This window comes from Zophobas morio, unplaced genomic scaffold (genome assembly GCF_036711695.1).
Source record: "Zophobas morio isolate AGI-343-1 ecotype UQ-CSIRO unplaced genomic scaffold, CSIRO_AGI_Zmor_V1 ptg000021l, whole genome shotgun sequence".
NCBI lineage: Eukaryota > Metazoa > Arthropoda > Insecta > Coleoptera > Tenebrionidae > Zophobas > Zophobas morio.
In genome coordinates this window covers 27,480,007-27,503,247 of record NW_026972126.1, presented here as the reverse complement: position 1 = coordinate 27,503,247, position 23,241 = coordinate 27,480,007, and the positions used below count along the sequence as shown (strand labels likewise).

Here is a 23,241-nt window from a genome sequence, read left to right as displayed (position 1 = left end):
AACGGACAATTTTTAATAAAAAAATCTCCTTACCAAGCCGAATTTTCCGAATATCTTTATCCGGATGTTTATTGAATTAGCTCGTCGAGATTTATATCCCAGAACTTTTTGAACATTTCTAGGCAACTTTTCGAAAATCTCAATTTTTCCAAACCCCCTCGGTTTAATTTTTTTACCGTTTTTTAAGCATCCTTCGAACATTACTCAAAGACATTGTCTTGTAGATTTCGACTTCTAGAAGTTATTTGCCGCTTCATTTCTCCAAAAATTCAAAAACTTTTTTCAAAATCAATAAAATGGAAAATGAAAATTTTCAGGACAAACAATTATTCGAAAACCTTGGTTCGGGATTAATATTATGTTTTTAGAATTAGTTCGTCGAGATCTATATCCTAGAATTTTTTGAAGATTTTTAGGCAACTTTTAAAAAATGTAAATTTTTCAATAATTTTGAAATTTGAATTTGAATTTTTTGACAGTATTTCCAATCACATTCGAAAATTACTCAAAGACTTTTTCCTGTTGATTTCGACTTATAGAAGTTATTTTCGGTTGCATTTCTTCGAGAGTTCAAAAACATTTTTCAAAATCCGAGAATTTTTTTAAGATTTTAGCGAAAATTCCAAATTTTTTTCAAAATCGAGAAAATGAAAAAGAACAATTTTTGAGACAAAAAAAATCTCATTATCAAACTGAATTTTTCGACCATCTTGGTCCGGAGGTTTATTGAATTAGTTCGTCAAGATTTATATCCCAGAATTTTTTTTACATTTTTAGGGAATTTTTCGAAAATGTCAATGTTTCAGAATTCCCTCGGTTTAATTTTTGGGCCGTTTTTCAAGCACTATTCGAAAATTACCCAAAGAAATTTTCTTGTAGACTTGGACTTCTAGAAGTCTTTTGCGGCTTCTTTTTTATAAAAATTCAAGACATTTTTTCAAAATCAAAATGGAAAATGAAAATTTTTAGGAAAAAAAAATATTCGAAAACCTTGATTCGGAATTATTAAAATTATGTTTTTTCGAATTAGCTCGTCGAGATATACAGAGTCATCAAAATTGATTGAGAGAGTTGGTAAACCTGAACTTGAATAATTTGGTTTATTAAGTTGTATAAAAATATTAGCTGTCAGATTTGAAGTTTCAAGTTTCAAATTTCAAAACTCAGTGGCGTCTTTTTTCCACTTTTTTTTTGGTAAAAACATTAGTTGTCAGATTTGAAGTTTCTAATTTTTGTCACGCCACTGAATTCATTGCCATATAACCTTAAAAAAATCTGTCATAAGGTTGACAAACTTCACGACAAAAACAGGGGGTACCAACTCTCTCAATCAATTTTGACGACCCTGTATATCCCAGAATTTTTTGAAGATTTCAGAAATCTCAATTTTTCAATAATTTTGAAATTTGAATTTGAATTTTTTGAGTTTTTCCAGTCCCTTTCGAAAATTAGCCAAAGACTTTTTCCTATAGATTTCGACTGTAGAAGTTATTTTCGGCTGCATTTCTTCGAGAATTCAAAAACATTTTTCAAAATCGATTAATTGATAAATGACAATTTTGAATACAAAAATTTGATTATTGAAACCAATTTTTGGAAAAATTTTGACCGGGACCATTAATATTTTATGTTTTTGGAATCACTTCATCTACATCTATGTCAGAATTTTTTGAACACTTTTAGCGAAAATTTCATTTTTTTTCAGAATCAATAAAATGAAAAAGTACAATTTTTGAGACAAAAAAAATCTCATTACCAAGCCGATTTTTTTAAATATCTTTGCAAGGATGTTTATCGAATTAGCTAGTCAAGATTTATATCCCAGGATTTTTTTTATATTGTTAGGCAATTTTTCGAAAATCTCAACTTTTCAGTATCCCCCTGGGTTTAATTTTTTTACCGTTTTTCAAGCACCCTTCGAAAAATACCCAAAGATTTTTTTCGACTTTTAGAAGTTATTTGCGGTTTCATTTCTCCTAAAATTCAAATTTTTTTTTTTTAATTTAATCAAAATGGAAAATGAAAACTTTCAGGGCGAAAAATTATTCGAAAACCTTGATTCGGAATTATTAAAATTATGTTTTTTCGAATTAGCTCGTCGAGATCTAGTTATATCCCAGAATTTTTTGAAGATTTTGGGGAAAGTTTTCAAAAATCTCAATTTTTCAATATTTTGAAATTTGAATTTGAATTTTTTGAGTTTTTCCAGTCCCTTTCGAAAATTATCCAAAGACTTTTTCCTATAGATTTCGACTGTAGAAGTTATTTTCGGCTGCATTTCTTCGAGAATTCAACAACATTTTCAAAATCGATAAATTGATAAATGACAATTTTGGATACAAACATTTGATTATTGAACCCAATTTTTGGAAAAATTTTGTCCGGGACCATTAATATTTTATGTTTTTGGAATCACCTCATCTAGATCTATATCTCAGAATTTTTTGAACACTTTTAGCGAACATTTCATTTTTTTTTTTCAGAATCAATAAAATGAAAAAGGACAATTTTTGAGACAAAAAAAATTTCATTACCAAGCCGATTTTTTTAAATATCTTTGCCCGGATGTTTATCGAATTAGCTAGTCAAGATTTATATCCCAGGATTTTTTTATATTGTTAGGCAATTTTTCAAAAATCTCAATTTTTCAGTACCCCCTTGGTTTAATTTTTTGACCGTTTTTCAAGCACCCTGCGAAAAATACCCAAAGACTTTTTTCGACTTTTAGAAGTTATTTACGGCTTCATTTCTCCTAAAATTCAAAATTTTTTTTTTTAATTTAATCAAAATGGAAAATGAAAACTTTCAGGGTGAAAAATTATTCGAAAACCTTGATTCGGAATTATTAAAATTATGTTTTTTCGAATTAGCTCGTCGAGATCTAATTATATTCCAGAATTTTTTGAAGATTTTGGGGAAAGTTTTCAAAAATCTCAATTTTTATATATTTTGAAATTTGAATTTGAATTTTTTGAGTTTTTCCAGTCCCTTTCGAAAATTAGTCAAAGACTTTTTCCTATAGATTTCGACTGTAGAAGTTATTTTCGGCTGCATTTCTTCGGGAATTCAAAAACATTTTTCAAAATCGATTAATTGATACATGACAAATTTGAATACAAAAATTTGATTATTGAACCCAATTTTTGGAAAAATTTTGTCCGGGACCATTAATATTTTATGTTTTTGGAATCACCTCATCTAGATCTATATCTCAGAATTTTTTGAACACTTTTAGCGAAAATTTCATATATTTTTTTCAGAATCAATAAAATGAAAAAGGACAATTTTTGAGACAAAAAAAATTTCATTACCAAGCCGATTTTTTTAAATATCTTTGCAAGGATGTTTATCGAATTACCTACTCAAGATTTATATCCCAGGATTTTTTTTATATTGTTAGTCAATTTTTCGAAAATCTCAATTTTTCAGTATCCCCTTGATTTAACTTTTTGTCCGTTTTTCAAGCACCCTGCGAAAAATACCCAAAGACTTTTTTCGACTTTTAGAAGTTATTTACGGCTTCATTTCTCCTAAAATTAATTTTTTTTTTAATTTAATCAAAATGGAAAATGAAAACTTTCAAGGCGAAAAATTATTCGAAAACCTTGATTCGGAATTATTAAAATTATGTTTTTTTGAATTAGCTCGTCGAGATCTAGTTATATCCCAGAATTTTTTGAAGATTTTGGGAAAAGTTTTCAAAAATCTCAATTTTTCAATATTTTGAAATTTGAATTTGAATTTTTTGAGTTTTTCCAGTCCCTTTCGAAAATTAGCCAAAGACTTTTTCCTATAGATTTCGACTGTAGAAGTTATTTTCGGCTGCATTTCTTCGAGAATTCAAAAACATTTTTCAAAATCGATGAATTGATAAATGACAATTTTGAATACAAAAATTTGAATATTGAACCCAATTTTTGGAAAAATTTTGTCCGGGACCATTAATATTTTATGTTTTTGGAATCACTTCATCTAGATCTATATCTCAGAATTTTTTGAACACTTTTAGCGAAAATTTCATATTTTTTTTCAGAATCAATAAAATGAAAAAGGACAATTTTTGAGAAAAAAAAATCTCATTACCAAGCCGATTTTTTTAAATATCTTTCAAAGGATGTTTATCGAATTACCTACTCAAGATTTATATCCCAGGATTTTTTTTATATTGTTAGGCAATTTTTCGAAAATCTCAATTTTTCAGTATCCCCTTGATTTAATTTTTTGTCCGTTTTTCAAGCACCCTGCGAAAAATACACAAAGACTTTTTTTGACTTTTAGAAGTTATTTGCGGCTTCATTCTTAATTTTTTGTTATTATTATTATTATTATTTGTATAAATTTAGTTTCTAATTATGGATTATTTAATTTAGATTTAATTAGTTTAATTTGTTTAATTTGATCATTACCTAGCTGACTCCTGTCTAGATATTTAATCCGTTTTTTTGTACAAACTGTTTGGTTAGTTTTATTTTCTTGTAAATCTAAGGTTAAGTGGAATAGCCTATGGCTAGACTTCGCCTATTATTATTTAATAAAGTCCTATTATTATTATTATTATTATTATTATTATTCTCCTAAAATTATTTTTTTTTTTAATTTAATCAAAATGAAAAATAAAAACTTTCAGGGCAAAAAATTATTCGAAAACCTTTCGGAATTATTAAAATTATGTTTTTTCGAATTAGTTCGTCGAGATCTATATTCCAGAATTTCTTGAAGATTTTGGGGAAAGTTTTCAAAAATCTCAATTTTTCAATATTTTGAAATTTGAATTTGAATTTTTTGAGTCTTTCCAGTCCCTTTCGAAAATTACTTAAAGACTTTTTCCTGTAGATTTCGACTGTAGAAAATGAAAATTTTCAGGTCAAAAAATTATTCGAGAGCCTTGGTTCAGGATTATTAATATTATGTTTTTCGAATTAGCTCGTCGATATCTACATAAATTTTTTGAAGATTTTTAGACAATTTTTCAGAAATCTAATCTTTTAAATATTTTTGAAATTTGAATTTGAATTTTTTATCGGTTTTCGAGTCCCATTGAAAATTATCCAAGGACCTTTTCCTGTGGATTTTTGGCTATAGAAGTTATGTTCGACTGTTTTTCGAAAACTCAAAAAAAAAAAAAAAATCAATTAACTGATAAATGACAATAATTTCCGAAACAAAATTTCATCATCAAATCGAATTGTTCGAAAACCTTGGTCCGGAATCATTAATATTCTATACATATCACAGAATTTTTTGTAGATTTTTAGGCAATTTTTCAAAATTTTTTAGAATCGATGAAATGAGAAATGTCGTTTTTCCAGACAAAATCTCATTATCAAACCCAATTTTTCGAACATCTTGGTCCTTTATGTTTTCTAGGTAACTTTAAAAAATCTCAATTTTTCGATACCCGATAAAGATTTAAATTTTTTTTTCGAAAGACATTTTTTGAAGATCTCAACTTGTTCCTACGAAAATTCAAAAGAATGTTTTTGAATCTGTATAATGATTTTTTTTTTAATTCTTATATTTTTCGCAGCGGTTCGTTGAGATTTATATACCAGAATTTTTTGAAGATTTTCACACAACTTTTCAAAAATCACAATTTTTCAATAATTTTGAAATTTGAAATTGAATTTTTTGGCCGTTTTTCTAGTTCCCTTCGAAAATTACCCAAAGACCTTTTCCTGTAGATTTCAACTTGTAGAAGTTATTTTGGCTGCAGTTTTTCGAAAATTCAGTAAATATTTTCAGAATTCATCAATGGATAAATGACTTGGTCCGGGACTTCAGTAATCAGCTCGTCGAGATATGTATTCAAGAATTTTTTGAAGATTTTTTTGATTACTTTCCAAAAATTACAATTTTTCAATACCGTTCGAAAATTAACCAAAAACATTTTCTTGTAGATGGCAACTTGTCAAAGATATTTTCGTCTTCATTTCTTCGAAAATTCTAACAATTTTTTCAAAATCCTTTAATTGATAAATATTGACAATTTTGGAGACAAAAAAAATTCTCATTACCAAGCCGATTTTTTTAAACATCTTTGCAAGGATGTTTATCGAATTAGCTAGTCAAGATTTATATCCCAGGATTTTTTTTTATATTGTTAGTCAATTTTTCGAAAATCTCAATTTTTCAGTATCCCCTTGATTTAATTTTTTGTCCGTTTTTCAAGCACCCTGCGAAAAATACCCAAAGACTTTTTTCGACTTTTAGAAGTTATTTACGGCTTCATTTCTCCTAAAATTAATTTTTTTTTTTAATTTAATCAAAATGGAAAATGAAAACTTTCAAGGCGAAAAATTATTCGAAAACCTTGATTCGGAATTATTAAAATTATGTTTTTTCGAATTAGCTCGTCGAGATCTAGTTATATCCCAGAATTTTTTGAAGATTTTGGGGAAAGTTTTCAAAAAACTCAATTTTTCAATATTTTGAAATTTGAATTTGAATTTTTTGAGTTTTTCCAGTCCCTTTCGAAAATTAGTCAAAGACTTTTTCCTATAGATTTCGACTGTAGAAGTTATTTTCGGCTGCATTTCTTCGAGAATTCAAAAACATTTTTCAAAATCGATTAATTGATAAATGACAATTTTGAATACAAAAATTTGATTATTGAACCCAATTTTTGGAAAAATTTTGTCCGGGACCATTAATATTTTATGTTTTTGGAATCACCTCATCTAGATCTATATCTCAGAATTTTTTGAACACTTTTAGCGAAAATTTCATTTTTTTTTCAGAAGCACTAACATGAAAAAGGACAATTTTTGAGACAAAAAAAATCTCATTACCAAGCCGATTTTTTTAAATATCTTTGAAAGGATGTTTATCGAATTAGCTAGTCAAGATTTATATCCCAGGATTTTTTTTATATTGTTAGTCAATTTTTCGAAAATCTCAATTTTTCAGTATCCCCTTGATTTAATTTTTGGACCGTTTTTCAGCACCCTGCGAAAAATACCCAAAGACTTTTTTTGACTTTTAGAAGTTATTTGCGGCTTCATTTCTCTTAAAATTCAAATTTTTTTTTTTTAATTAAATCAAAATGGAAAATGAAAACTTTCAGGGCGAAAAGTTATTCGAAAACCTTGATTCGGAATTATTAAAATTATGTTTTTTCGAATTAGCTCGTCGAGATCTATATCCCAGAATTTCTTGAAGATTTTGGGGAAAGTTTTCAAAAATCTCAATTTTTCAATACGTATTTTGAAATTTGAATTTGAATTTTTTTGAGTTTTTCCAGTCCCTTTCGAAAATTACTTAAAGACTTTTTCCTGTAGATTTCGACTGTAGAAAATGAAAATTTTCAGGTCAAAAAATTATTCGAGAGTCTTGGTTCAGGATTCGGTTCGTCGATATCTACATAAATTTTTTGAAAATTTTTAGTCAATTTTTCAAAAATCTTATCTTTTGAATATTTTTGAAATTTGAATTTGAATTTTTTGATCGGTTTTCGAGTCCCATTGAAAATTATCCAAGGACCTTTTCCTGTGGATTTTTGGCTATAGAAGTTATGTTCGACTGTTTTTCGAAAACTCAAAAAAAAAATAAAATCAATTAACTGATAAATGACAATAATTTTCGAAACAAAATTTCATCATCAAATCGAATTGTTCGAAAACCTTGGTCCGGAATCATGAATATTCTATACATATCACAGAATTTTTTGAAGATTTTTAGGCAATTTTTCAAAATTTTTTAGAATCGATGAAATGATAAATGTTATTTTTCCAGACAAAATCTCATTATCAAACCTAATTTTTCGAACATCTTGGTCCTTTATGTTTTCTAGAAAGATAAAAAATATTTTTGAATCTATATAATGATTTTTTTTTAAATTCTTATATTTTTCGCAGCGGCTCGTTGAGATTTATATACCAGAATTTTTTGAAGATTTTCACACAACTTTTCAAAAATCTCAATTCTTCAATAATTTTGAAATTTGAAATTGAATTTTTTGGCCGTTTTTCTAGTTCCCTTCGAAAATTACCCGAAGACCTTTTCCTGTAGATTTCAACTTGTAGAAGTTATTTTGGCTGCAGTTTTTCGAAAATTCAGAAAATATTTTCAGAATTCATTAATGGATAAATAAATAAAATGAGACCAAAAATTTTTATTATCAAAGCGAATTATTGTTCAAAAACTTGGTCCGGGACTTCGGTAATCAGCTCGTCGAGATATGTATTCAAGAATTTTTTAAGATTTTTGACGAAAATTCTACAATTTTTTTCAAAATCCTTTGAGAAATAGTGACAATTTTCGAGACAAAAAAATGTCTAACTTGTTCCAAAATTCTTTGAAGATTTTTGTCCAACTTTTCAAAAATCTCAAATATTGAATTTGTTGACCATTTTCGAGACCACCCTGATACAAAAGGTTTGAAAAAACATCGAAGGTTTTAAAAATTGTTGGTAATTTAACTGTATTTCGTGTAAATATAGTTCAATTTAATTTTTATTTTTTAGTCCTCAAACATACAAAATTTTGAAAAAAAAATCTTTTTATTTCGCGAACGTAGTTTCAAAATCTAAATTTTCGATATGTTGATTTTCACAAAATTCGAGTTTCAAAGTATATCGAAAATTATTTACAAATGTTAATCGTGTTGATGTAAAAAAAATCTGGTATCCTTATCTGAAATGACGCTTAGTTTTCTTTGGAGTATGTTTTATACGTGACTCTAGTTTTTAACACAAGGTTTTTACACGGTTTCACGGTCGATCCAGCCCAAGGCTACGCTGCACCGACACATCGAAGACCCTCATTTTCGCAGTCATTAATTAAACCGTAAACACTACACCACGACACACTCCAGCAAGAAATCCACCAGAAACTCTCTCGCTTTCATTTATTCCAACAGCCCTTCGCAAAATTTCTATTCGTCATGTCGGCACGCTCGACCCTCGCCTCAGCCTTACTCCGCAGCGTAAACAGCCAACTCTCTAATCCGCGAATATTTATTTTGTTTACGTCGACCGTGAACATCACATCTGTCAAGGTCCGGCCGAATCTCTTCAAGTTTATAATTCCGCAGCGTGACATTCCAGCTTATCAGGTGACTCATTACGATAATGAAGTGCACGCTTGCATATTAAGTGCACCGCCTGCTATTAAAGGTCCTACCCCAATCCTTGCGGGAATGACTCAGTCCTGACGTGTCCACCCTAGGGCTTTTCTGCTTCTTGGTGATTCACGTCTGTTTCGGTAATTAGATTCCCGGCAGAGCTGAGTGTGATTGTAAATATGATAGTAACGTGGGAGAAGGAAGGAATTCAGACCGTGAGCAATGGAAACGATGAGTAATTCCGGTTCATTGAGGAGAAATAGATTTTTGATTTGTCACACGGTGCTTCTGATAAACCCAAAGTTTCGGGAACTCGAGTGCGTTTTTCCCCATGGTTCCCTTATCGCGTCCACCGACCGGAAAAGATAACAAACCTTGGTTAAAAATAGCCGTTTTCGCCCGTATCTAACCGATGTCTGACCAACACATCCACTTCCGAAGTGTGCCGAAAATTTTCCCAAATCCAGCGCCTCAGGCGCTTTCTCCCAAATTACATAAACGAAGCGACCATGCATTGTTCTCGCTTGATCTTCAGCTTTCGGATCGCGTTCCACTTTGAGCGATTCTTATCACTTGGGAAATGGAAATAGAGAAAGGATTGAACTTTTCGATGGTGTGATTGCACTCGAGTTGTTTGTTGGTGGCGAGGCGGAAATGACACCATTCGTTTTCCGAAAAATTGGCACCCACATTTCGGGTTCGGGTTACGTAAGGATTTTCTGGGTGATGGGTTTGAGGCGTAATGGTACAGAAATGCGGGGAATTCGTCGCGATAACGATGACATTTTTCGGTTGGTGTGGTGTGGGAGGAAAGTAGGCTTCGCTAAATGGGTTTTTGGTTACACAAAACCGGTAGTCTTGGGAATGGCATTAATTTTTTGAGCGGATTTATTGTTTCGTGGCAATTATTTTTTATCGTTCAAGGTGGTTTTTCGGAATTCAGACTGCCACTTAATGTTAAGTGTGCTGTGGCAGATATTCCACTTGTAGTGATGGAGCGCGGTTTTATCTGATCGAGAAAATAAAAACTTGTTGAAACGGAGGTTTAGGACATGAAAAAGTCTGTCCCCCCGTTTGTTTGAAAATATATTGCAAAATTTACTTCCTGTGGTTAAGCTAGGACTTTCCTTACTTATTTTATATACAATTACTTATCTATTATAATAAAGTTCATCCGGCGATCGGATACTTTCATGTTTTCTCGGCGTTTCATGGCTCCTAGGCTATGAAAAAATAGGTGCCCCGTTTCCATCTGTCTGTGTTGATTATTATTAGACAGTTAATGTCTGAAACTCTCGGCCACTTTTTTATCGTCTCTTGTGAACATTTTCTGTGCCTATTTTGCCCCTATTTATATCTCCATTTGTCTCTCCTTCACGTCGTTTTTTGTCATCTTTTTCTAGGACGATTTTTTGCCTTTTATGCCACTTTTTTCCCCCATTTTGTCCCCTTTTTAGTGCCCCTTTTATGTGGCCTTTTTTGTCCATTTTTTTCTGTTGCATTTTTGTTGTAATAATTTTTTTGTGGACTGATTCTTTGTTCTTTTTTTTGCTTTTCAGTCTTTTTTAGCATTTATTTTCACCTTTTTTGTCGTTTTTTAGGTCTTTATTTTCTCTTTTTTTTGTCATCTTTGTCCTTTGTTGCTTTTTTGCGGCTTTTTTCGCTCTTTTATCGGATTTTGTTGTACCTTATTTCGTTTCTTTTGTCGCTTTTTTTTCGTCTTTTTTCTTGTAGTTTTTTGTCCCCTTTTTTGGCATTTTTTCCCTTTTTTTGTCACATTTTCGTGGCCGATTTTGTGGGGATCTTTTTTGCTCTTATCTCCTTTTTTCATTGTTTTTTGCACCTATTTCTTAACTTTTTTTGTCGAGTTTTTGTCCGTTTTTGTTCTTTGTTGTATCACATTATTTTCATTTTTTCGTCCTTTTTTTGTTGGTGTTTTTTTTCTTGCATTTTGTGGACGGTTTTTTGTGAATTTTTGCTTGACTATTTTTATTGTTTTTTGGCGCCTTTTTTGACTTTTTTCCCTGTTTTTTGCCTTTTTTCCTCCTTTTTAATATTGCATTTTTTGCCGCCTTTCAATTTTGTAGTTCTTTTTAATTTTTCTTGTTGCTTTTTTTATTGTCTTCCCCTTTTTTTCAGGGTGGGTTTTTGAGGTTTTTTCTTTTTTCTTTACATTTTTCTTGTCTAATTTTTCCGTGCCCTATTTTTATGGCTTTTTCGCCTTTTTTCGTCTTTTTTAATGCCCCTCTTGCCTTGGCCTTGTTTTGTCGTTTTTGTTGTGTCGTTCTTATCGGTGACTTTCCTTTACATTTTTTATTCCCTTTTACACTTTTTTCCTGTTTCTTTTCTTTTTGTTTCTTGTCGCTCTTTTATCTTGTTTTCTGTCCCCAATGTTTTACCTTTTTGTCACTGTTTTCTTGTTGGTTTTTTAATCGTGTTTTCCTTTTTTTTTGTGGGTGGATTTTCCAAGATTTTTTTGTCATTTTTTGTTTTTATTTGCACATTGCTTGTCTTATTTTTCCGATCCTTATTTTTGTCGCTTTTTTCGCCTTTTTTCATATTTTTTTAATACCTCCTTTTTCTTGGCCTTGTTTTGTTTTTTTTTTCTGTTGCATTTTTGTTGTAATTTTTTTTGTGGACTGTTTCTTTGCTCTTTTTTCCTTTTTCAGTTTTTTTTTAGTATTTATTTTCGCCTTTTTTGTCGTTTTTAGGTCTTTATTTCCTCTTTTTTGTCGCCTTTTGCCTTTGTTGTTTTTTTTCGCTTTTTTATCGGATTTTGTTGTGCCTAATTTCGTTTCTTTTGTCGCTTTTTTTTCGTCTTTTTTTCTTGTAGTTTTTTGTCTCCTTTTATTGCAGTTTTTCCCTTTTTTTTGTCACATTTTCGTGGCCGATTTTGTGGGGATCTTTTTTGCTCTTATTTCCTTTTTTTATTGTTTGTTGCACCCATTTCGTAACGTTTTTTGTCGTGTTTTTATCCACTATTTTATATTGCCTTCCTTCCGCCTTTTCCCCCGTTTTTGTTAATTTGTTTTATCACATTATTTTCATTTTTTCGTCTTTTTTTTGTTGGTGTTTTTTTCTTGCCATTTTTTTATTCTCAATTGATCGCATTGTCGTTTTTTTTTGCGTTTTTTGTTCCATTTGGTGGGCGGTTTTTTGTGGATTTTTGCTTGACTATTTTTATTGTTTTTCTGGCGCCTCTTTTGACTTTTTTTCCTATTTTTTGCCTTTTCTCCTCCTTTATAATATTGCATTTTTTGCCGCCTTTCTTTCAATTTTATAGGTTTTTTTTATTTTTTCTTGTTGCTTTTTTATTGTCTTTCCTTTTTTTTCTGGGTCGGTTTTTGAGGATCTTTTCTTTTTTCTTTACACATTTCTTGTCTTGTGTTTCTGTGCCCTATTTTTATCGCTTTTTTCGTCTTTTTTCGTCTTTTTTAATGCCCCTCTTTTCTTGGCTTTGTTTTGTCGTTTTTTTTTGTGTCGTTATTATCGACTTTCTTTGACTTTCCTTTCCATTTTTTATTCCCTTTTACACCTTTTTCTTGTTTCTTTTCTTTTGGTCATTTTTTATCGCCCTTTTTTCTTGTTTTCTGTCCCCAATGTTTTACTTTTTTTTCTGCTTTATAATATCACATTTTTTTGCCGCTTTTCTTTGACCATTTTTGTAGTTTTTGTCACTTTTTTCCTTATTGGTTTTTTAATAGTATTTTCCTTGTTTTTGTGGGTGGATTTTCCAAGATTTTTTTGTCCTTTTTTGTTTTTATTTGCACATTTCTTGTCTTATTTTTCCGATCCCTATTTTTGTCGCTTTTTCCGCCTTTTTTCATATTTTTTAATGCTTCCTTTTTCTTGGCCTTGTTTTGTCTTCTTTTTTGTGTCCTTTTTTGTCGTTGATTTTTTTTTCTATTTTCTATTCTTTTCTACACTTTTGTGCTTCTTGTTTTGTCATTTTTTATCGCTCTTTTTTCGTGTTTTCTGCCCCTATTTTAATTTCCTTCCGATGCATTTTTTTGATAATTTTTTAATGTCGGTTTTTTCACCCATTTGGTCCTCTTTTTTTGGCTTTGTTTTGTCGCTTTTTTGTTGGTGATTTTTTTTCTTTTTTTATACCTTTTTTCTGTTGCTTTTTATGATTTTTATCACCTTATTTATTGTTTTTTTGTCTCCAATTTTTATTGGTCTTTGTCCGTCAATTTCTGTCGTCTTTTGAATGGCAATCCTTTTTTTTTCGCATTTTTCTCATTGTTTTTTCATTATTTTTTTATCCTTTTTCGCCTTTTTATTGCTTGTTTTTTGTCACCTTTTTTTTATTTTGTGGTATTTTGTTGTTGCCTTATTTCGTATTTTTTGTCGCCTTTTTTCGTCTTTTTTTCTTGTCAATTTTTTGTAATTTTTGTCCTTTTTGTGGGGATTTGTTTACTCATTTTTTATTAATTTTTTCGTAACTTTGTTTTATCACTTTAAAAAAAAAATCGTCTTTTTTTTGTTGGTGGATTTTTCTTGGCCTTTTTTAAATTCTCATTTATTGTCTCTTTCCTAATTTTGGTCGCCTTTTTTCTGCTTTTCTAGATTTTTTTATGTCGCTTTTTTCGTCTACTTGTCCTCCTTTTTTAATTGCATTGATTTGTCGTTTTTTTTTTACATTTTTTTTTTGGGCTTTTTTTGTGTTTTTTTTGTCTTTGAAATTTTATTGTTTTTTGGGGCCTTTTTTCGTTATTTTTTGACTTGGTTTCTTTTGTCCCTAATTTTTTTTCACTTTTTTCTTGTCTCTTTCTTATGTTTCTTTTTATGGGTGGGTTTTTGTAGATTTTTTTGTTCTTTTTTGTTTTTTTTTGCACTTTCTTTGTCGCGTTTTTCTGCTCCTTTTTTCTTGACTTCTTTTTTTTGTTTATTTATCTCTTTTTTGTCGGTGATTTTTTTCTCTCAAGTTTTTATTCTCTTTTACACTTTTTTCAGTTTACTTTCTTTTGCTGCAGTTCTTAGATAATAATTTGTTAATTTCGCTTTTTGCCTCTTTTTTATCGCCACCTTTCTTACGCCTTTTTTTTGTAAACTTTTTTGTTTCCTTTTTTTGTCGTTCTTTTTTTTCGTATTTTCGAGAGCGGCATTTGGAAGACTTTTTTTTCATCTTTTTTGTCGTGTTTTTGTTCCATATTTTTATTGCCTTTTTTCACCTTTCTTAAGATTTTTTAATGTCGCTCTTTTCGTCCTTACTGTTTTGACTTTGTTTTGTCGCTTTTTTGTTGGTATTTTTTTCTTTTTTTTTTACACCTTTTTCTGTTGTTTTTTTTCTAATTTTTATCGCTTATTTATTGTTTTTTATCTTCAGTTTTTACTTCCCTTTTATCGTCTTTTGAATCGCAATCCTTTTTTTTCTTTTTTTTTCGCTTTTTTCTCATTGTTTTTTCATTATTTTTTATCCTTTTTCGCCTTTTTATTGCTTCTTTTTTGTCACCTTTTTTTATTTTGTGGCATTTTGTTGTTGCCTTATTTCGTATTTTTTGTCGCTTTTTTTCCTCTTTTTTTCTTGGCACTTTTTTGTAGTTTTTTCCTTTTTGTGTGGATTTTTTTTTTACTCATTTTTTATTAATTTTTTCGTAACTTTGTTTTATCACTTTTTTAAAAAAAATTCGTCTTTTTTTGTTGGTGGACTTTATTTTTCTTGCCCTTTTTTTTAATTCTCATTTACAAACATTTTGTGTTCCTTTTTTTTTGTCAATTTTTTGTCTGCCTTTATTGCCTCTGTCCTAATTTTTGTCGCCTTTTTTCTGCTTTTCTAGATTTTTTTATGTCGCTTTTTTCGTCTACTTGTCCTCCTTTTTGATTGCATTGATTTGTCGTTTTTTTTTTTACATTTTTTTTTGGGCTTTTTTGTGTTTTTTTTGTCTTTGAAATTTTATTGTTTTTTGGGGCCTTTTTTCGTTATTTTTTGACTTGGTTTCTTTTGTCCCTAATTTTTTTTCACTTTTTTCTTGTCTCTTTCTTATGTTTTGTTTTATGAACGGGTTTTTGTGGATTCTTTTTGTTCTTTTTTGTTTTTTCTTTGCGCTTTCTTTGTCGTCTTTTTCTGCTCCTTTTTTCTTGGCTTCGTTTTTTTGTTTGTTTGTCTCTTTTTTGTCGGTGATTTTTTTCTCTCAAGTTTTTATTCTCTTTTACACTTTTTTCAGTTTACTTTCTTTTGCTGCAGTTCTTTGATAATAATTTGTTAATTTCGCTTTTTGCCTATTTTTTATCGCCACCTTTCTTACGCCTTTTTTTGTAACCTTTTTTGTTTCCTTTTTTTGTCGTTCTTTTTTTTCGTATTTTCGAGAGCGGGATTTGGAAGACTTTTTTTTATCTTTTTTGTCGTGTTTTTGTTCCATATTTTTATTGCCTTTTTTCAACTTTCTTAAGATTTTTTAATGTCGCTCTTTTCGTCCTTCCTGTTTTGACTTTGTTTTGTCGCTTTTTTGTTGGTATTTTTTCTTTTTTTTTTACACCTTTTTCTGTTGTTTTTTTCTAATTTTTATCGCTTGTTTATTGTTTTTTATCTCCAGTTTTTACTTCCCTTTTATCGTCTTTTGAATCGCAATCCTTTTTTTTCTTTTTTTTTTCGCTTTTTTCTCATTGTTTTTTCATTATTTTTTATCCTTTTTCGCCTTTTTATTGCTTCTTTTCTGTCACCTTTTTTTTTATTTTGTGGCATTTTGTTGTTGCTTTATTTCGTATTTTTTGTCGCCTTTTTTCCTCTTTTTTTCTTGGCACTTTTTTGTAGTTTTTCTCCTTTTTGTGTGGATTTTTTTTTACTCATTTTTTATTAATTTTTTCGTAACTTTGCTTTATCACTTTTTTAAAAAATTTGTTCGTCTTTTTTTGTTGGTAGATTTTATTTTTCTTGCCCTTTTTTTAATTCTCATTTACAAACTTTTTGTGTTCCTTTTTTTTGTCAATTTTTTGTCGGCCTTTATTGCCTCTGTCCTAATTTTTTCGCCTTTTTTCTGCTTTTCTAGATTTTTTTATGTCGCTTTTTTCGTCTACTTGTCCTCCTTTTTGATTGCATTGATTTGTCGTTTTTTTTTTTTTTTTTACATTTTTTTTTTGGGCTTTTTTGTGTTTTTTTGTCTTTGAAATTTTATTGTTTTTTGGGGCCTTTTTTCGTTATTTTTTGACTTGGTTTCTTTTGTCCCTAATTTTTTTTCACTTTTTTCTTGTCTCTTTCTTATGTTTTTTTTATGAACGGGTTTTTGTGGATTGTTTTTGTTCTTTTTTGTTTTTTCTTTGCACTTTCTTTGTCGTGTTTTTCTGCTCCTTTTTTCTTGGCTTCGTTTTTTTGTTTGTTTGTCTCTTTTTTGTCGGTGATTTTTTTCTCTCAAGTTTTTATTCTCTCTTACACTTTTTTCAGTTTACTTTATTTTGCTGCAGTTCTTTGATAATAATTTGTTAATTTCGCTTTTTGCCTATTTTTTATCGCCACCTTTCTTACGCCTTTTTTTGTAACCTTTTTTGTTTCCTTTTTTTTGTCGTTCTTTTTTTTCGTATTTTCAAGAGCGGGATTTGGAAGACTTTTTTTTCATCTTTTTTGTCGTGTTTTTGTTCCATATTTTTATTGCCTTTTTTCACCTTTCTTAAGATTTTTTAATGTCGCTCTTTTCGTCCTTCCTGTTTTGACTTTGTTTTGTCGCTTTTTTGTTGGTATTTTTTTCTTTTTTTTTAAACCTTTTTCTGTTGTTTTTTTCTAATTTTTATCGCTTGTTTATTGTTTTTTATCTCCAGTTTTTACTTCCCTTTTATCGTCTTTTGAATCGCAATCCTTTTTTTTCTTGTTTTTTTCCCTTTTTTCTCATTGTTTTTTCATAATTTTTTATCCTTTTTCGCCTTTTTTATTGTTTCTTTTTTGTCACCTTTTTTTTATTTTGTGGCATTTTGTTGTTGCCTTATTTCGTATTTTTTGTCGCCTTTTTTCCTCTTTTTTTCTTGGCAATTTTTTGTAGTTTTTCTCCTTTTTGTGTGGATTTTTTTTTACTCATTTTTTATTAATTTTTTCGTAACTTTGTTTTATCACTTTTTTAAAAAAAATTTTCGTCTTTTTTTGTTGGTGGACTTTATTTTTCTTGCCCTTTTTTTAATTCTCATTTACAAACTTTTTGTGTTCCTTTTTTTTGTCAATTTTTTGTCTGCCTTTATTGCCTCTGTCCTAATTTTTGTCGCCTTTTTTCTGCTTTTCTAGATTTTTTTATGTCGCTTTTTTCGTCTACTTGTCCTCCTTTTTGATTGCATTGATTTGTCGTTTTTTTTTACATTTTTTTTTTTGGGCTTTTTTGTGTTTTTTTTGTCTTTGAAATTTTATTGTTTTTTGGGGCCTTTTTTCGTTATTTTTTGACTTGGTTTCTTTTGTCCCTAATTTTTTTTCACTTTTTTCTTGTCTCTTTCTTATGTTTTTTTTTATGGGTGGGTTTTTGTAGATTTTTTTTTGTTCTTTTTTTGTTTTTTTTTTCACTTTCTTTGTCGTGTTTTTCTGCTCCTTTTTTTCTTGGCTTCTTTTTTTTTGTTTATTTGTCTCTTTTTTGTCGGTGATTTTTATTCTCTTTTACACTTTTTTCAGTTTACTTTCTTTTGCTGCAGTTCTTTGATAATAATTTGTTAATTTCGCTTTTTGCCTATTTTTTATCGCCACCTTTCTTACGCCTTTTTTTTGTAACCTTCTTTGTTTCCTTTTTTTGTCGTTCTTTTTTTCGCATTTTCGAGAGCGGAATTTGGAAGACTTTTTGTCTTTTTTTCACCTTTTTTGTCGTGTTTTTGTCCCATATTTTTATTGCCTTTTTTCACCTTTTTTAAGCTTTTTTAATGTCACTCTTTTCGTCCTTCTTGTTTTGACTTTGTTTTGTCGCTTTTTTGTTGGTATTTTTTTCTTTTTTTACACCTTTTTCTGTTGTTTTTTTCTAATTTTTATCGCTTGTTTATTGTTTTTTGTCTCCAGTTTTTACTGCCCTTTTATCGTCTTTTGAATCGCGATTTTTTCTCTTTATTTTTGTCGCCTTTTTCTCATTGTTTTCCACTATTTTTTTACCTTTTTCACTTTTTCTTATTGCTTGTTTTATTGTGATTTTAGTGGACTTTTTCTTGCAAATTTTTTGTTTTTTACACTCTTTTCACTGATTCAAGTGTAAGCTGTGTTGTATGTCCAAACGACGAACGGTTACTTTCATGTTTTCTCGACTGTCTGTATTTATTAGGCAGAAAATCTCTGAAACCACTAGATTGATTGTTGCCAAATTTTATAAGTCTTAGAAATACCATGCCGATGGTAAACGGTAACCAAAATTCGTCTGGTCTGTCCTACCAACAGTTTTATGACGTTACTTCACAATTTTATAAAATAGTTGTAATTGTGGTTTATGAATCCGTTTTGATTTTTTACCCCAGGCATCCTGATTTTTTTCGATCAATTATTTAACTAATGTTTAAAAAAAACACAAAATCACCCATAACCCTATTTATTTATTATAAAGCGTGGTATTTCCATCAATGTGTAATGTGTGACATAAGCAGTTAAACTCAAAACTTATTTATCAGCTTCGAAAAACCTTCCTTTTCTACACCATACGGAGGGCTGCTGTTGGTATCCAAGTAGAAATCTCCGATCTGCTTCGTCTCCAAATCCCCCATATTCGCATATTCATCGTCACACATATACTTCGTAGCATATTTAGCCCAACTACCGCACTTCCTGGCCTTAAAACGGTCCGGATTAGCCACCGCTTCAACATAGTACTTCCAGCTTCTTTGATGATCACAAGCAACTACAAAAAAAATCATAACCCTCAACTCGTACTACGAAAAGTACCAACTTATAATATCGTGGAAACCGTCCGGATCCGGGATCGCCGCCCTCAAACACCCCGGCTGGAAACTCCCACCATTAGGATAAAAATCAATAGTACCACACGAATCGAAGAAACCGAAAGTACCACCATTAGTATGAATAACTTGCACCACGTCAGCGTCGTTCTTATTCAAGCGCTCTTCTTCCGGTCGATTGGTGAAGAAAGGTCCCGCTGGGTCCAAAGCCACCAGTCTTGGCAGCTTCTGGCCGGTGAGTTCTTGCACCTTCTTGGCCACGAAGCCCGAAATCTGCCCACCGAGGGAGTGTCCAACCACCAAGAAGTTCTTAAGCGGGATGTTGTAGTTCTTGTTCAGGTGGACGATGAGCTCACCCACGATCCTGCCTACAACCAAAACAATTTTAATTTCGAGCGGTACTATTTTAGTACTGACCGATATCTACGGTGGTGTACGACGACAACAAATACCCCAAGTGCGAGTACTGATTCCAGTCCACTTGTACCACGTAGTACGAGCTATCCCTCTTCAAGAACGCGTTCTTCAAGTCCTCGTACCACGACACGTCTTTGTGTTCGAGCCAGCCGTGGATGATGAAGACGATTTTGGCCTTGGGGTTGTTCAAAGGGGCTGGGTTGTTGAGATCGATGGGGATGTAGCTGTCTTTGGCTTGGTTGTCTTTGGTGTACAAGTAGAGGTTGATGTTTTCTGGTTTGACGGGTTCGCGGGTCACTCCGCGTTCCACTAGGGCGGCACCGGTGTAGATGTTGAAGAGGTCTTCGCGGACGTCGTCGCCGAGGAGGTCTGCGGATCCTGGAAGAAGAGGCTGTGACGTGGGTGGGAGTCAAAAAGGTACTTACTTCCGTAGTGGAAGAGGCCGACTATGAGGAGGAGTTGTACTATTTGGTGCATTTTCGTAGGTACTACTAGGATGCATCGAGGTGGGTCTTTTTATACCGGGGTTTTGCGAAAATATGAAATTAACCCTGTGACATTATGGTAATGGGTGTGATAAAGTTGTACATTTATTTGAATGGTTGCAGTAATGGGAAAAAGCGGCGTTTTTGTTGTTATTTTGACGTTGCAATAAAGAGTTGATTCATCAGAGGAATTTTTAGTGCATTTTGTTTGTGACAGATAAAGAGAAATAAATGTTTTTTTAACGGAAGACTGGTCGGGGTTTAATTTGGGTTTGCGAATTTCTAGTCTTTTGTAAATTTTCAAAATTTTTACTTTTTTAGATTTTCACGTTAATTGAAATCTTTAAATAAATGGTACGTCGAAGGTTTTAAATTTTTTTCTTTTGGTATCTAGCAGAAAAAGAACTTTTTCGTTTTTACAAAAAATGTGTTTCAAAATTTTCAGGTTTTCCAATGTTTTAAGGGGGCTGAAATTGACAAAATCTGCCTTTTTTTACATCTCCAGAGTTTCGGAAATTCTCAAAAACGAAAAAAGAAGAAACGTTATATAAGTTTGACCCAATCTCAGGGTGGACTTTGACTTTATAGTCCTACTGTTATAGAATTTTTAGAATTTGAATTTTTTTTTCCAAAACTAGCATTTTGTAAATTTTCAAATTTTTGATTTTTTTTTTAATTTTCACGTTAATTGAAATCTCTGAATAGATCAGAATGGCTTTGATTTTTTTTGCATAAATTCAGATTTGGAAGTAAATACATGCGAGGTCCTAAATTTTTTGCGTTGATATCGAACGGAAAGAGAATTTTCGTTTTTCCACAAAATATGTTTCAAGATTTTCAGATTTTCCAATGTTTTAAGCGGACTGAAGTTAACAAAATCTGAATTTTTCCTACATCTTTGGAGTTTAAGAAATTCTCAAAAACCGAAAAAAAGTTACTTAATTTTGGGCCAATCTCAGGCTGACTTTGTGATTTTGCTGTATAGAATTTTTAGAATTTGCAACATTTTTTCCAAAACCAGAATTTTGCAAATTTTCAAAATTTTGATTTTCTAAAATTTTCACGTTAATTGAAATCTTCAAATAAATCAAAACGGCCTTTATTTTTACACCAGGGTACATGAAAGGTTTTAAATTGTTACTTTTTGTATCTAGCGGAAAGAGAATTTTTTTCGTTTTTCCGAAAAATGTGTTTCAAAATTTTCAGATTTTCCAAAGTTTTAAGGGCGCTGAAGTTAACAAAATCTGTATTTTTTTTACATGTCCAGAGTTTCAGAAATTCTCAAAAACAAAAAAAGAAAAAACGTTATATAACTTTGGCCCAATCTCAGGATGGAGTTTGCAATCTTGCTGTTATAGAATTTTTATTAGAATTTGAATTTTTTTTTCCAAAACTAGAATTTTGTAATTTTTCAAGTTTTTGTTTTTTTTTAATTTTCACACTAACTGAAATCTTTGAATAAACCAGAAATGGCTTTGATTTTTTTGCATAAATTCAGATTTGGAAGTAAATACATCGGAGGTCTTAAATTTTTTGTTATGATATCTAGCGGCAAAAGAATTTTCGTTTTTCCGAAAAATATATTTCAAGATTTTCAGATTTTCCAATGTTTTAAGCGGACTGAAGTTAACAAAATCTGAATTTTTCCTACATCTTTAGAGTTTAGGGAATTCTCAAAAACCGAACAAAAAGTGACTTGATTTTGGGCCAATCTCAGGCTGACTTGCGGTTTTCCTGTTATAGAATTTTTAGAATTTGCAACATTTTTTCGAAACCAAAATTTTGTAAATTTTCAAAATTTTGATTTTCTAAAATTTTCACGTTAATTGAAATCTTCAAATAAATCAAAACGGCCTTTATTTTCATACCATGGTACATCGAAGGTTTTAAATTTTTTCTTTTGGAATCTAGCGGAAAGAACTTTTTTCGTTTTTTCAAAAAATGTGTTTCAAAATTTTCAGATTTTCCAATGATTTAAGGGGCTGAAGTTGACAAAATCTGCATTTTTCTTACATCTCCAGAGTTTCGGAAACTCTCAAAAACGAAAAAAGAAAAACGTTATATAACTTTGACCCAATCTCAGGATGGACTTTATAGTCTAGAATTTTTAGAATTTGAATTTTTTTTTCCAAAACTAGAAATTTGTAAATTTTCAAGTTTTTGTTTTTTTTATTTTCACACTAATTGAAATCTTTGAATAAATCAGAATGGCTTTGATTTTTTTTGCATAAATTCAGATTTGGAAGTAAATACATCCGAGGTCTTAAATTTTTTGTGTTGATATCTAGCAGAAAGAGAATTTTCGTTTTTCCAAAAAATATGTTTCAAGATTTTCAGATTTTCCAGTGTTTTAAGCGGACTGAAGTTAACAAAATCTGAATTTTTCCTACATCTTTAGAGTTTCGGAAATTCTCAAACCCTGAAAAAAAAAGTTACATAATTTTGGGCCAATCTCAGGCTGACTTTGCGATTTTGCTGTTATAGAATTTTTAGAATTTGCAACATTTTTTCCAAAACCAGAATTTTGTAAATTTCCAAAATTTTGATTTTCTAAAATTTTCACGTTAATTGAAATCTTCAAATAAATCAAAACGGCCTTTATTTTAACACCAGGGTACATGGAAGGTTTTAAATTGTTTCTTTTGGTATGTAGCGGAAGGATAATTTTTTCCGTTTTTCCGAAAAATGTGTTTCAAAATTTTCAGATTTTCCAGTGTTTTAAGGGGGCTGAAGTTAACAAAATCTGAATTTTTCCTACATCTTTAGAGTTTAGGAAATTCTCAAAAACCGAAAAAAAAGGTACTTGATTTTGGGCCAATCTCCGGCTGACTTGCGGTTTTGCTGTTATAGAATTTTTAGAATTTGCAACTTTTTTTTCAAAACCAGAATTTTGTAAATTTTCAAAATTTTGATTTTCTAAAATTTTCACGTTAATTGAAATCTTCAATAAATCAAAACGGCCTTTATTTTTATACCAGGGTACATGGAAGGTTTTAAGTTGTTTCTTTTGGTATCTAGCGGAAAGAGAACTTTTTTCGTTTTTCCGAAAAGTGTGTTTCAAAATTTTCAGATTTGAATTGAAATCAGAATAAATCAGAATGGCTTTGATTTTTTTTGCATAAATTCAGATTTGGAAGTAAATCCACCGGAGGTCTTAAATTTTTTGTGTTGATGTCTAACGGAAAGAGAATTTTCGTTTTTCCGAAAAATATATTTCAAGATTTTCAGATTTTCCAGTGTTTTAAGCGGACTGAAGTTAACAAAATCTGAATTTTTCCTACATCTTTAGTGTTTAGCAAATTCTCAAAAACCGAAAAAAAAGTTACTTGATTTTGGGCCAATCTCAGGCTGACTTGCGGTTTTGCTGTTATAGAATTTTTAGAATCTGCAACATTTTTTCCAAAAGCAGAATTTTGTAAATTTTCAAAATTTTGATTTTCT

The 23,241-nt window shown here is 30.3% G+C and overlaps 1 protein-coding gene across 1 annotated transcript in view; it reads right to left on the bottom strand.

Moving 5' to 3' along the window:
• Positions 1 to 18,518: 18,518 nt before the first annotated feature.
• Positions 18,519 to 23,241, bottom strand: part of LOC135132358 (phospholipase A1-like) — a 32,086-nt gene continuing 27,363 nt past the window's right edge. The window contains exons 2-5 of the mRNA XM_064060431.1: positions 19,741 to 19,827; positions 19,316 to 19,693; positions 18,889 to 19,266; positions 18,519 to 18,840 (exon numbers count right to left, since the gene is read on the bottom strand). Coding sequence (XP_063916501.1) covers positions 18,596 to 18,840; positions 18,889 to 19,266; positions 19,316 to 19,693; positions 19,741 to 19,792 — 1,053 coding nt within the window. The 5' untranslated portion in view covers positions 19,793 to 19,827 and the 3' untranslated portion in view covers positions 18,519 to 18,595. The remainder of the gene's footprint in view (positions 18,841 to 18,888; positions 19,267 to 19,315; positions 19,694 to 19,740; positions 19,828 to 23,241) is intronic.